The following is a 14,210-nucleotide window of genomic DNA, read 5'->3' as shown; positions in this document are numbered from 1 at the left end:
TTTTTTTCGAGTAGCAGAATCTAGCACTGGCATGTGACCGTTGAAAAGGTTTTTTTTACATGTGTTTTTGTGAAAAGTGTATCTGATACGCAATGTAAGTAGCAGGTTTTCAGTAAAAATGGAACCATGTTATTGAAGCTTGATTTTTATAATTAGAGAGTAGCATTCTAATTTTACAGTCATGTAGTTTTCTTTCTGATAGTAATGTTAAAGTGTGAACTTAATTGATTATTACAAAGGTTACACTCATCACATTCCTACCCACAGACTGAAGCGTCTTGAGGTTTAGAAGTTTTTATGAGCGTTCGAGGTTACCATTAATTAATTTGTATGTCCAAATTTGAAAGAGATGCATGCGTTTCTATTTTATCTATTGTGATATTTATTTTTAAATTATATGCACATGTTTCGATTTAAAGGTTTTCACATCGGTTTACTGTATGATAGTTGAGTTGTTACAGCCCCCTTTGGCGTCCATGTACTAGGTGCCTCTGTGGATGTGTAGGCTTTGACTTTAACATAGCTATATCTGTGAAGAATATATTGAGTACATTTATTATATTGATGTAATTTAGACTTAGGTTTTTCACATCGGTTTACTGTATGATAGTTGAGTTGTTACAGCCCCCTTTGGCATCCATGCACTAGGTGCCTCTGTGGATGTGTAGGAATTGACTTTAACATAGCTATTTCTGTGACCAGTCACAAGCTAATCCCTCAGCTATTTCAATGCTAAATTATCCTGTTTGATATGTAAACCCCTTTGTCAAGGTGCCTCACTTCTCTCAACCAGCTTAAAAGACGCTTCGAATCTTAGCAGCGTTCATTGAAGCTCTGTCGTCCCGACAGTTTTTGTTCCTTCACCTGAAGAAGGCTACTTGTGTTGTGGCCGAAATGTCGTGAGAATTTAATTGTCTTATTTTATTTTATTATTTTATTCTCATCCTACGTGACTTTACCGAAAGAACCAAAGAAGATATATGCACATGCTTTGTAACTATGAACAATACGTGACTATTGGTTGACAAACATCACACAAATGACCTTGAGCAGTCAAACATTTAAATTGTAGGTATATGGGACGTGCATATGATCATAATTTTATTTTCAAAGAAAATGTTTCCAGAATCTTTTAAAGTGACTGATATGGGCACGTGTGAGATTGCAGCTGTTTCTGCTCCACACTATTTTGGGATTTGGTGTCAAGTGTCCTACACCACGTGGTTGTCTGAAACAGTATTCACTGTCTCGTGGTGGGGCTTGTTAGTTTGGACGTTGTGGAGTTAATGCAACGAGGCAGATATGGGCTGCTGTTTCAGTAAAGAGAAACGTCAGGATGTTAATGAAACAAAACCACTTCTTGAAAATGAAGGGAAATACGACACCCGTGCAGTCACATCAGGGGTCATTAACCCGATGTCGAGCCTGGCTGAGGCCTTGGAAGATGGTGTCAGGTCAAACCTGACTCTCGCTTTGGCCAAGTGGTGCGAGGTGGAGGAAGAAAGTCGCGCTGCGGACAGCGAACTCGACGGAATTGGACGGAGAGGGCTTAACACGTCGCCATCGACGGGTGAGTCCACCGGCCGGCCCAAGGCGCCCTCCACGGTTGTACGCGGCTTGCGTAACGCCAGCCGCAGTTGCGCCGATGTCACCCTCGCATCGTGGCTGAAGGAGACGAGGACGCTGCTGCTGGCACGGCCCCTGGATGTGCTGTGGCCCAAGTTCCAGACAGGCGCCGAAGGCCACGTATTGGATGGGAAACAGGTGCAGCTGTTTCTCAGCGAGTGGCACTGCCTGTTTGTGCTCCGTGATCGGCTGTGGAAGATCATGCCATTGTCATTCGTAGAGAAAAAAAAGAAAACTCTGTTTAAAAAGCGGAAGACTGTCAACAATGCAGACATACGGCGGTGTTCTCCAACGTGCACACAGCTTGTTGTCGTTGAGCCTCCGTGTTGTACAGTGCTTGCCGATAACGAGCGGTCACGAGAAACGCAAACCAAGCCTATGGAAATACTGGAAACTGACCAGTTCTGCATCAACAGTAAGTTGATTCTCGGTAAAGATGGACCTGATGCCTCTTCAGAATTACCTGTAGGGCATTCCTGTGATGCAAATATGTTAAATGGCCTCCACTTGACTGAGGCCAAAGGGAATGTAAATGGATCCCTTGAATATGTTTTTGAGCAGGAGCGGCATGTGTCCCGTTCTAGAAATTCTACGCTAATGACTGGAGTCTTTGTTTCACCAGCTGAATGTGGGTCATCTCCATTGTTGAGTGATTCACAAATGTTATGCATATGTGACGAGACTATTAAAGCTAGTGAACCTCATTGTGATTTTCAAGAGTTCGATGCACTCCACGGAAACTCAATGGAGAGAGTATTATGTAATGTTGACAACACTAGTGCTGTTGGTCATTTAAAAAGCGATGAAGATACAGTTGAAGAAGATATAAATGCTAATGCATTTTTAAGTGAGGCAACCCGGTTGTCCATGCCTCTTAATCTAATGCAGAAATGCTGTCGTGACTTGCATTATTCAGATTGTGACATTTCTACAAAAGCAACTGAGACAAAATGCCCGACCCAAGAGGTGGCATCTGAACAGCATACATTGGAAGAGAGCTGCATTACAAAACTATTAACTCAGTCGCATTGTAATAGCTCTGATGGTCAGCATGGTGAATTATCTTTGTTTTCCATTGGCAACGGTGTTGCTAATCAAGTTGGCACTGATTGCCTGGACTTTGATTTCGGTTGCCAAGACACGCTACCCACGCACGCATATCTCGACAGAAAATGTAATAAATGGGCTACTGCACCTTCATGCCCGGTTGCCATGGTGCAGGAAGACGAGATGAATGAACGAAGCGGCGTCGCGATTCCAAAACAGAGGGACGTCAGCAGTGACGGTAGTGCATTGCATCCAGACGGCGGTTCAGCAGAGCAGGACTGCATCAGCACCACACACCGTGATGTCAAGCCCGTTGCCGAGGTGACGGCGGAACACGTCAGCCATTCATCCTTTTACTGCAACGTGGAAGCGGCGCAGTGCCCCGACAATGCAAGCTGCATGCCGGTGCTCTCGGACGAAAATCCATTAGCCGCAGGGGGATTACGGTGTGAAGAAGTCGGCTGCGATGCCTCTCCTGTAGAAGCAGTGCATGGTGATCCATTGGTGAAGGTTACGATTGAAGACCGAAGCTGCAGTGAGGTAGGAGAGCAACAACTGGTGGTCGGTTATTCTTGCGATTCTTTGCAAATGAGTACTGACGTTGGCGAGAGTGTTTGCATAATTCCGAGTGCAGCTGCCATGACAGAGTTGCCTTTCTCTTCAGAGAGCCTGATAAATGGTGATGATGGGTCCCTGTTGCATTGTGGTGAGCTGGCTTATCAGTTTGTTTCTCCCAAAGACTGTGAACTGCTGTCATCTCGGCGCATATCGTTGGTGCTCTGTAGTGAACCTATCCAGGAAGACATGTGTTCTGTTCTTAACTGTGATGCAGTAAATTATTCCAGCAATGGAAAATTACGCGGAGTAACTAATATAGAAGAAAATATTCCGAAGGTGCCATCGGACAACATTTTAACATTGAAAGCTGATGAAATTAACTTGTGCAGCCTGGAATTGTCTGAAGAGTTGAAAGCGGATCATGAGACTGTGTGTGTTGGGACAGTGCCAGCAAATGTTCTGGATTCTCCTAATCGTACATTATATTGTGATGAACAGCAACTAGAAGCTGATTGTCTGGAACATCCTGAAAATATTCCAGCAAATTTTGATGCAGCACAGGAGTACAGAGTATGCTCATCTTCAACATCTCCAAACAGTGTTCAATGGTCAGATGGTAATGCAGAAGTTGTATTGGATGAAAAGCCACATGTTGACTGGAAACTGAAGTCCGTAGCTGCTGTTGCCAACTCATCTGAAGAAACAGCCAAGCAGTGGTTGGAGCCTGTACAGCATTTACAAGATGATAATTATTTGAATGGGAGTGAACTGCATTCAATAGATGCCAGTGTTACATCAGAGACCATTAATCTTGTGACATGCATGCCAGTCTTTGCCGAGAAACATGTGGATCAATTTGTGGAGCAAAATCAAATTGATAAGTATGCTGCGACTCCATCTTATGAGATATCAGGCATTTCTTCCATTAAATTGTCTGCAGACTCCCGCAAAGTTGGTCAACCCAGCAGACAGCATTGTGCTGCCTATTACCATGATACATTCAGCTGTGAAAGTAAAGATCATAACACAGACGCTGCTTGCTTTGAAGTGCCAGTATTCCCAGAAGGCAGCAACACTGTAATTCCTATGCCCACATTTGACAAACCAACTCCGACTGACAGCGACGACCCACACTTCTCCAACATGTTCAAACTGTTTGACACAATGCCCGTAGGGGAAGCAAGCTTCCCGTCGATCATCCAGTCCACACCTGAGGGCCAAGTGATCGTGGAGGTTTCAGAAACCGAGTACATTCCTGCAGGTGGGCTGCCTGGTGACTTAGCCAGCAGTCTGCTTCAAATGTCCCCTATGTTCTACATGGCTGCCGGCTCTCCAATGGGCCAGTCGGAGACCATCACCGTGCCCAGCGGCATGCATGGGCCTCTGGCATATAGCGGCAGTATTCCTGAATCGGGAATGTGGAGCTGGATGTATTCCAACGTCCCACCTCTTCAAGTTGATGCTGTTAGTATTTTTTCAGTGTTTTGCACCTCAACTGTTTTATGCAATATTTTGTACGGTGAAAATTGTTATTATTTCGTATCTTAAGGTTGATTTATGTATTCTTTTAGAGCCGTAGGTGTTTTTTAAGGTTTAAATCAATGCTTACTTTTTAGACGACTTGCATTAACAAAAATGTAATTCTGAAACAGTGGTAGTAATACGTAGATTTAGTTTTTTTTTACGTTTGGGTATCAAGTCTTTATTATGTGCTTTCCCACACCTATTAGCAAGGTTGGCAATATACAGTGCAAAATAAGTTCAACGTACATACATTGCAAGCTGCAGCATCAAAGTGCTAGTGAAAGCATTCGTTTGAATGCGGGTTGTCATTTTGTGAGATTACAGTTCCACGTACAGATGTTTTATTTTATTTCTGAGGACAACCTGATGACAGCAAAGTGCTGAATAGACGCACATCTCCCCCATGCCTGTGCGCCCCATAAAAGTACAACCGTACTCGCAATCCGTGCAGAATTTCCTGACGCCGCTTGCTATATTTATACTCGGGCTACCATGAGAAAGTGGCTTTATTTAGACACTTGCCATGTCCATGTGTTGTTCACACTGGCTCCATGGCTGCCTGTGTCTACACCGAGTACCCAACCACAGACCCGGAACGGAGTATATGTTTTGTCCTCTGCTGTTTCAAAGTACTTGGAGAAGTTAATGCACTCTTGAGGGTCTAATTCGGTGTCAGGATAATTAGTTTTAATTGCATCTGAAAGAAAAGGGGGACTTGTATATTTATAAGTGGGGTTCCTTGGCTGCCAGACAGTCTCGCTTCTGCTAGCTATGGCCTGTCCATATACGGTAAATAAGTATTTGTCAGGACATGTTGTAACACATTAGGTGTGGTTTATGCCTGAACGCTAGTTGAGGGAGCGGCTTGGCACATGAATAGTTAATTGATTATGTTTGGATAACTTACGTGTTTATTTTTCTCTTGTGTCCATGTCTGTGGGGGGACTGTTACGGTGAGTGCTTGTGTGCTTTACGTAAAATGTACGTCGCGTTGTACCGTTAAGCTTCTTAGAATTCCACTATTTTTAGTAATTTATGGATGCATTTGTAAACCAGTGTGACGATCCAGTGTGCTGTTATAAAGGGTGTTGCTTTACTTTATTGTGCAATTAGGGGTTTTAAGTTGGCGTCATACCATTTGCGGTAAAGAATGGATTTTGTTTTCATGTGTAGAAACTGCTTGTTAGTGGGGTTGATGGGGTGTCTTAGAACATGTGCTGTTTTACACATTCTTAAGCGTCAAGTTTTCTCCACATAAATGAAACTAAATGTTGTAGTTTACTTGTAGTCTTTGTCAGTATATTTGGGGAGCATTATCTGTTGTCTTGCCTCATGAGATTTGATTAATCATGGGGTGCTGCTAGAAAAGTGAAGAGTGGCTGTGCTTCACAATACCACCAAGCTAGCCTAATTGAAAAGCCGTGAAATAGTTACGCTGCTTATGCTTACTCGGGCTTTGCCGTATACCAACCAATGCTAATTTAGTCGGCGTCTTTTTAAATGTAGTCATAGTCTAGTCTGAAAACCTAGAGGTGTTTAGCAACGTCTTTGTGGATTTCATTTAGTCATTCTCTTTGCTAGTCGACTAAAGCAGTCAAGCATTTTGTCAATCCATAGTTATTAACTGTTGGTGTTGATATTATCTTGTCAGCCAACCAGTCAACTCGGCAGGAGGCTGCCATCTTTAATAATGCTACTAAGTTATTTTTGTCATTCAGACTCGTTATTCTTAACTCATTATAGTCGGTCATGCTTTGGTCTTTGCTGGTAGTCATTGTCATACACTCATAGTCATCGTTGACTAGAATACAAGAAAACTGCTGAGTTGTCATATTTTTTTATAGGAAATAAACACTGCTCCCAATGTGGCAACACAGCTCATGGTGGAGGGCGCTGTCCTGAACCCTAATGCTGCATCCTGGAAGAGCCCGGCGCCCAGCGCTGACATCGCCTTTGCTCCAGGCAGAGCCGTGAATGGGGACTGGCCCGACCCAGAGCCTCGACCCTACTCTGAAGGCACGCACACTCGTACACATGCACGTATGCGCGCACACACACACACACATGCCTGGGTGTACTGTGCACTGAATGGATATACAATATGATTCGCTGATACTCGTGTGTACAGTTTAGTTGAACATGATGATAACAATGCCACAGCTTCAGGTGCTGGTTGAACATGAAAATAACAATAACCTTTTGCCAATCCACCATTGGATGAGCGCCCTTCAATGTCAAGTGGGTCGAGGGGTTATTTTACCTTGCTTCACGGAGGTCGGTGTGGGTTGATGAAGATGCAGAGCATAGACCTGGGAGCTATTCAATGCAGTAGTACAATGATGGCTTTTGCTGGACTCCTCCACTTGCCTACCACATGGCACCACAGCAGCCTATATCACCCCATTGATGGTTGCCCAGCGATGATTTGATGCATGTTATACGATCATCAGGATTAGTTTTAATCAATAAATCCGATACATCATTATATGCCTACTGCTCTACATATTTAGTTATCCCTCATTACAAATGAAATAGTTACACACTTTGCATATGCGCATAATGACTAGACATTGATGGCTAAACATCACACTGCACTTGGTAGCAAACGTTCTCGTTAAGCAAATGCGTAAAGTGTTGTAACGATGTGCGCGCCCATTGTAGTTTACTCCGGGAGCAACGGTGAAGAGGGTGAAGCCACGTTCGGCGCTTTGACCGAGATAGAGCCTGTGCTGCCCCCTGAGCCGCTGACCCCAACCTCACCGACGCCCCAAGACGAACACATCCCCGAGGGCAAGCCGTATGTCGTGATGGAGAGTGCCAGCGGTGATGGGGAAGCTCCAGAGGCTGAGGATGGGCTTCAGGTCCCTGTGGTCAACGGTGCTGGCAAGGAACCACCCAGCCTGGTTGCGGAAAACCCCACATGTCCCCTCACTGGTATGTGAACCCATGCCAGAACACCTAACATCCTCCATCACACAGTATTGATCTTGGGTCTTTGTGGTCCCGAGTGGAAGCATCATGTTGAGACCACAGACACCTTTGAGCTTGTTCGCACTGCTTATTCAGTCGTAAATGTTTCTTGAGCCAAAATTGCTCTTGGCTGATTCATTGACCCTTGCACAAGCTGAATAATGCTGAAAGGATTGCCTGTATGTTATGCCTGCCACGTGTCACTCGGAGGACCCCCAGAGCCGCTAGGTTTCCCTGCAGTCATGGATGGGTTTTGCTCATTGGTAATACTGTCTCAGTCTGCTCGAGTGCTAAGTGGATTTTTAGTCATTGCAGCGAGTTTTAAGAATTACCTTGTTACTGCTCCTACAATGCAAAGGTTTTCAATGCTCATGAATGGCTGTTTCCGATCACTTGACTGAACAGTTACATAGTAACACACGAGGTTGGTCGTGCATGTGTTTACCAATGCAACACTCCCTTATGCCACTCATTGTTGCCTTGGTTTACTTTCATTAAAATCGTGCACGGTAAATATCTCAATCAAATTAGTCATTTTAATCTTAATCAAGTTTAAGTAAAGTGTCAGGATGTCTTTATTTTTTTGGTAACATGCACCCATAAATACTCAACTGTTTTCGTGTGTTTAATGTGAATAAGATCAAAACATGGTTGTGTATTTATGCATGGTTGTGTGCAGGTGATGTAGGGCAATCAGAAACACAAACAATGAAGCCCGAAGAACTGAAGGAAATTTTGAGAAAACAGCTGGAATACTACTTCTCAAGGTGATTGTTTTAACTGCTTAAAAGTACTTCAAAATGTTGAAGTTTAATAGATTGTAGTAACAGAGGGGCACAGCTATGCCTTCCAAACTTGCTGATGTATCCATTGAGTGTCTGATTTCTGCCTTTGTGCCTTCGCGAATGACACCGGCATCAGCACTTGCAATTTTAAAATTTTAATGCCACCGGTGAAGTTCAAGGGATTTTCAACGTGCATCTGTGCTTGCAGAGAGAACCTGGCCAACGACATGTACCTAGTGTCCCAGATGGACAGTGACCACTATGTGCCCATCTGGACAATCGCCAACTTCAACCAGGTCAAGAGGCTAACTGCTGACACAGATCTCATCGTGGAAGTGCTCAAGTGTAAGTTTTCCTTATGCGTCTTCCAACCTAGCACGGCACTGGTTGTAACCTCCCCCCCCCTCGTGTTTTCCTTTACAATTGAAAGGCACTAATGTTGACTTGGCTGCTGCGACTGTCAAACTGTGCGACCTGCTGGAAAATATTACATTTGGGAAGTGGTGTCAATGCAACTGATGGCCCTGCTCTCCCCAGCTAGATGTTAACTACCGTTCCTGGGAAACAGGAGGTTGTGGGTTCGATCCCGACTGATGCCTGCTGTATATTTGGAGTTTGCATGTTCATTCTCCCCGCGGTGACATAGTTTCATGCATTGATCAATGGCATTAATGCAGTGCTACAGTGAAATGCAGTGAAGTGTTTTACATACTTTTGTGCAAGATTCACTGCCATTAAATTTACACAAGTATACTCTGCTAAATTTTTTCGCAAATATTACAGCTTACATCCATGGACGGGCAAAAGGCTAGTAGTAAATAATGCCTTTTGGAAGGATAGTTGAGCCATTGTTTCATTGATAATGAAGTACTGTGCAAAAAATCCAGGCTTAAGACCGTGTTTTTTTTCACATCTTGTTACGTGCCTGTCTTTGTCACCGTTTCTGTTCTGTATCTTGGACTGTGGTGGCATTTGTGCACTATATACATTCAAATTTTGTTATATTATTTTTAAAACATTTTTGACATCTACTGCTCTTACAAAAAGGTGGTTTTTGAAATGTTTAAAAATGTTTATATCAAGAACACTGATGTCCTTTTACAAAACAATACAAATAGAATAGGCTTTACCCTTTCCGGCAATAATACTTAAGATTTTGAACACCAAATAGGCACATTTTGTTTTTCCATCATTTTTATACTGGCAAAGGGGTCCATAGATCATTTACAAAACATTTTTAATTGCTGCTATTATATAATCAGTCTACTAAACTATTCACCATTGTTGCAAGCATATTAACTTTACATCTTTGGATAATATGCCAATAGGTTGTGAAATAATGCACAATTTTAATACACAGATTAAAATGTATAGGACTCTGAATATGTAAGCTGTATAAACAGTTGATAAAACAAAATTGCTAAACTCATTAAATGTTGATATAACACTGCTAAGATTTGCATTTTGTTGGAATGAAGTGTGGAAATGCTGCTAAGTTTTCAGAGTGATAATCTGGATCCACAAATCTTCCACAAAACACTGCATTGCAAAAAGCTTGTGTGACATTTTAACAGCAGGGCAGCACTCCCAAACGCTTTTGGAACAAATTCAAAGGCTTTTTCTGGATTGATTTTTTTTATTCTTGCCCTTTAAAATTCTTTGTTATTTTAATTTAACAGTCTGCAGGAAACGTGGGAATGTGGTAAAGAGCAATCGCTATTGAATACTTGTACAGAATTTTTCACAAAAAATCACCACTGCTTAGGTCTAGCTATTTCCTAATTCTAATAGTTGCTCTATTCTGCTCAGTTTTCTCCTCTGCCGCAAGTAGTCATGTTTAACCAGATGAGGAGCATGTCAACACTACAAACAAAATATCACCCATTTTCTAATTTGGCTTGAGCAATATTAGCTTATAATGTATAGATTTTCGTTTACATGATTGTTGTGGTTTTTTTTGCATTGCTCAGCCTCGCCACTGGTGCAAGTGGACGAGAAAGGGGAGAAAGTGCGACCCAACCACAAGCGTTGCATCGTGATCCTGCGAGAGGTCCCGGAGAGCACGCCCATAGAGGTAGGCGACCACGCTGATCTTTTCTCTGGCACCTTGACATGATTTAGATGGAAGAGGCTTTTGCAGAGCACCTGCTCCTGATTTGGCATATTTCAGGTTGCTTTTAGTTAATGGAATGGTTAATAATTCACCTTGTGGTTCACAGTTTTCTGTTGGCGATGCTTGTATTTTTTTGTGCGTGTGTGTTATGGTAACATTGTTTATCTTCGGAACACAAAGTGTTTGTACATTGTTTTTAATAAATATATTGTTATTTTTACCCACATGATCAATTAGTTTTTCAAAAGCCGAAATCTATTTTTTCATTCGAGTTTACTTGGCAAATTCATGAAATTAATTACTGTTTGAAACGTGTCATTCCTTATGCAGTGTTAATGAGGATCTGATTAGCCCTGTTGTTTTATGTCTTGACTCTTGGGATGCCTTTTCAGGAGGTGGAAAGTCTCTTTAAGAGCGAGAACTGTCCCAGGTTTGTGAGCTGCGAGTTTGCTCACAATGACAGTTGGTACGTTACATTTGAATCGGATGCAGATGCGCAGCAGGTGAGGGCTCCCACTGAGCTAATGTGCCCTCTCCACACTCCTCCTTTTCAGTGTCCCACTTCCACTGCCAAATACTTGATTACATCAGAATAGTTCAACCATTTAGCATAACACTACAGGTCTTAGTTTGGGTCGCCCTAGTTGGCAACATATACTATGAGAACAAAGAGGTGTGTGAAATTAGCATGCCTCAACTCTAATCGCATTGTTATGATAACTTGGTTGTATTTTGTTCTTTGAGTATAAGGCTGTGATGCTGGTGCATGATGGCCAGAATGAATGATGCCATTGGGTTTTCAATTTAAATGTTACTACACCTGCCTTGTGTAACATTGACATTGCATGCACAAGGCAGTGCTCGTATGATTGAATTTACATTTTCCGTTACAGGCTTACAAGTACTTAAGAGAGGAAGCCAAGACATTCTTGGGAAAGCCTATCATGGTGCGTAAATGTGTTCTTGTTACTGGAATTTTTCATTGTATTATATAGCCAATATGGATTTGACAACATGATTATCTTAATTTGATAAATTAAATAGAATGAGAACATTGCTTTAAGATCCATCTTTTGGTGTGTGTTATGTGATGAGCCCTTCCCATTAAGTAATCTAACCATAGGTGTTTTATCGGTTGAGTGCTGGCCTCCTAACATGGAGCAATGGAGGAATGACGTAGTGGTTAGATAACTACCATCAGTAGCGAGTTATTATCTAAACTGGCCATGCTCTCCTATATCAAACTATACTGACTAGCATCTGCTGTGAAGTATCGTTAAATAAAAATCCCATGACTGCCACAGCATGTATATTTGATGTTGATTCAAATGCTAGCCTTCCAAACATCTTAAATAGTTAAGCAAACCTGCACTATGATACTTTATTTCGCAAAAAGTCTAGAGGTAGTGTTTTTGTTTTTACATGTATGTCTATTTGTGCTCTTTCATGTGTTTTGTGCTCAGGCACGCATTAAGGCCAAGTCGATGGGCATCACTGCATTCATCCCCAAGAATGGTCAGCAACCACTGGAAGTGGGCGGCTTTCACCAGCAGTTCCAGCCTGCCGCCGTCTACATGCAGCCTGTGCATTACAGCCCGGCACAACAGCAGCAGCCACCATACCCCTTCTACAGCATGCTGTCCCAACCCTGGTCCTCATCACTTGGCTACTATGATGGCACGCAGCTCGTAACGGTGGGCTGCCACATCTTGATCCAAAATCGGCATCGAACTTAACTTTTACACAACACTACAATTATTATTAATACCCCATGTGAAAAAAAAATGTTAGCACATTGTTTTTTTAGTGAGCACTGATTTATTATGTGTTTACTTGTTTGGAAAACCAGCATTAATCAAGGTACTTTGCTTATTCTTTTTGAGAAAATGGGCATTTTGCAGATCACAAGTCTAGTGTGCTGAGTTGACTTGTCTGTGTGCTGTGTCATGCTGACAGGGCACTTTTCCAAGCACTGCCTTCCTGAGTAGCTTCCCTGCCACTGGCCACTACAAGCACATGCAGGCACTGCAGCATCGGCCATACACAGGCAGGAGCAGGTAATGCACACGCCCCCCCAACAAAGGCTTTTGAAAAAAGGCATAACCAAAAGAGAGTAATAGCTTTTGTAAGTAAACACTGAGGCTCCTATGTCCAAGGCTTCTGACACAAGTTTGAAGCTTTGTTCATGAACAAAAAAAAATATGTTAACGTTATGATAACTGCATTACTCATTGGTGCAGGCACTGATGCCCTCCATGTGTTTTAATACAACGATGTAGTGATGTCACAAGAGTGCTAGGGCCAGTGTGCCTGGCTATGATTGGAAAGTATTTTCCCCCACTGTAAGAAAGTTTCAAGCTTTTGTTGGATACAAGGCCTAAGTACATAACTGCAATATTTTTTGGGTTCCATCTTCCTTGAAATTTGGAAGATATTACATCTCACATATCACTTGCATTGAATTCAATGCCAATTTGTTTTTGTCATTTAGTGCCATATAAAATCTAGTATAATTTGGAATAAGTAACATAATATTGGAGTGCAGAGTGAAACAATAAAAGCTTAAGCAAATTTATTTTCATTAAAAAAGTATGTGCACATTTTGTCACTCCACTAGGGGAGGAGGAAAGTCCCAAGGAAGGAGCCACCCTAGCCAACACGACAAGGTGATCCCGGACGCAATTTCCTTCGTGCCGATGAACAGCGTGCACCTCGTTGACAGGCCGGCAACCAATGGTGGCCCACGAGGAGGGGCTAATGCCGGGCAGCGCCGGCCTACGGGCAGCACTGTGGGCAGTGGTGTGGGTGGCGGCAGCAGCAGCAGTAGCATCACCAGTGGTGTGAGTGGTGGGGGCAGCAGCTACAGGCCTCATGCGCCAGAGCAGCCGTTCCTGGGCAGTCGAACGCAGCCGTCGGATGCCCCCTTTGTGAGGCGAGATGTCGAAGTAAACGGCGGAGACCCAGCACTCCTCGCCTCCAGAGGAAGGTTTGTTCGTTTTGTTTTGCCTTTTTTCAGTTTCACAGCTTGAATTTTGAACATGCTAGTGCAGGATATCCTTGCCGAACGTGTGGGTTACGTTTCTAGAAAATTACGCGTTGGGCTCACCTCTCGCAAGCCTATCTAACAACAATCTTGACAACTTCGATTTAAAGCTTTCGTGACTGCAAGGTTCTTTCGGTAAAGTCACGTAGAATGAGAATAAAATTATAAAATAAAACAATAAAATTCTCACGACGTTTCGGCCACAACACAAGAGCTACAATGGTAGCTCTGTCGTCCCGACAGGTTTGTTCCTTTCACCTGAAGAAGGCCACTTGTGTTGTGGCCGAAACGTCGTGAGAATTTTATTGTTTTATTTTATTATTTTATTCTCATTCTACGTGACTTTACCGAAAGAACCAAAGAATATGAATCTTTACAACGTCAAACTCCGTATAGCCAAAAATAACCCCCCCCCCCCCCGGGGTTTCGGAAAACAGACCTCATTAAGTAAACGGTATCTAGCTAAAAGATGCTTTCTAAAATCGCTTATTACGTTCACAATGTGTGTTTAATTGTACGTGTGAAAATGCTAGTGTACGATATA

At 42.8% G+C, this 14,210-nt stretch overlaps 1 protein-coding gene and 1 long non-coding RNA gene across 14 annotated transcripts in view; one reads left to right on the top strand and one right to left on the bottom strand.

Moving 5' to 3' along the window:
* Positions 1 to 14,210, top strand: part of LOC116940899 (la-related protein 4-like) — a 33,846-nt gene that overhangs the window by 7,112 nt on the left and 12,524 nt on the right. For 5 of the 13 annotated variants that reach the window (XM_076066161.1, XM_076066165.1, XM_076066163.1 and 2 more), the window contains 10 exons: positions 6,600 to 6,771; positions 7,417 to 7,689; positions 8,405 to 8,492; positions 8,719 to 8,855; positions 10,481 to 10,584; positions 11,016 to 11,126; positions 11,517 to 11,570; positions 12,087 to 12,317; positions 12,580 to 12,680; positions 13,241 to 13,609. In XM_076066161.1, the coding sequence (XP_075922276.1) occupies positions 6,600 to 6,771; positions 7,417 to 7,689; positions 8,405 to 8,492; positions 8,719 to 8,855; positions 10,481 to 10,584; positions 11,016 to 11,126; positions 11,517 to 11,570; positions 12,087 to 12,317; positions 12,580 to 12,680; positions 13,241 to 13,609 (1,640 nt within the window). The other 8 variants (XM_032951244.2, XM_076066159.1, XM_076066162.1 and 5 more) reach the window with 6 other exon arrangements.
* Positions 1,080 to 2,959, bottom strand: LOC142924233 (uncharacterized). The gene is made up of 2 exons (XR_012941424.1): positions 2,822 to 2,959; positions 1,080 to 1,815 (listed from the first exon to the last, which is right to left on the bottom strand). It is a non-coding gene; the product is annotated as an uncharacterized LOC142924233 (long non-coding RNA).

The sequence above is a fragment of the Petromyzon marinus genome, chromosome 10, assembly GCF_048934315.1.
Source record: "Petromyzon marinus isolate PM22_M1 ecotype Great Lakes invasive population chromosome 10, UKy_Petmar_22M1.pri1.0, whole genome shotgun sequence".
NCBI lineage: Eukaryota > Metazoa > Chordata > Hyperoartia > Petromyzontiformes > Petromyzontidae > Petromyzon > Petromyzon marinus.
The sequence above is the reverse complement of the archived record's forward strand: the minus strand, read 5'-3'. Positions and strand labels throughout refer to the sequence as shown.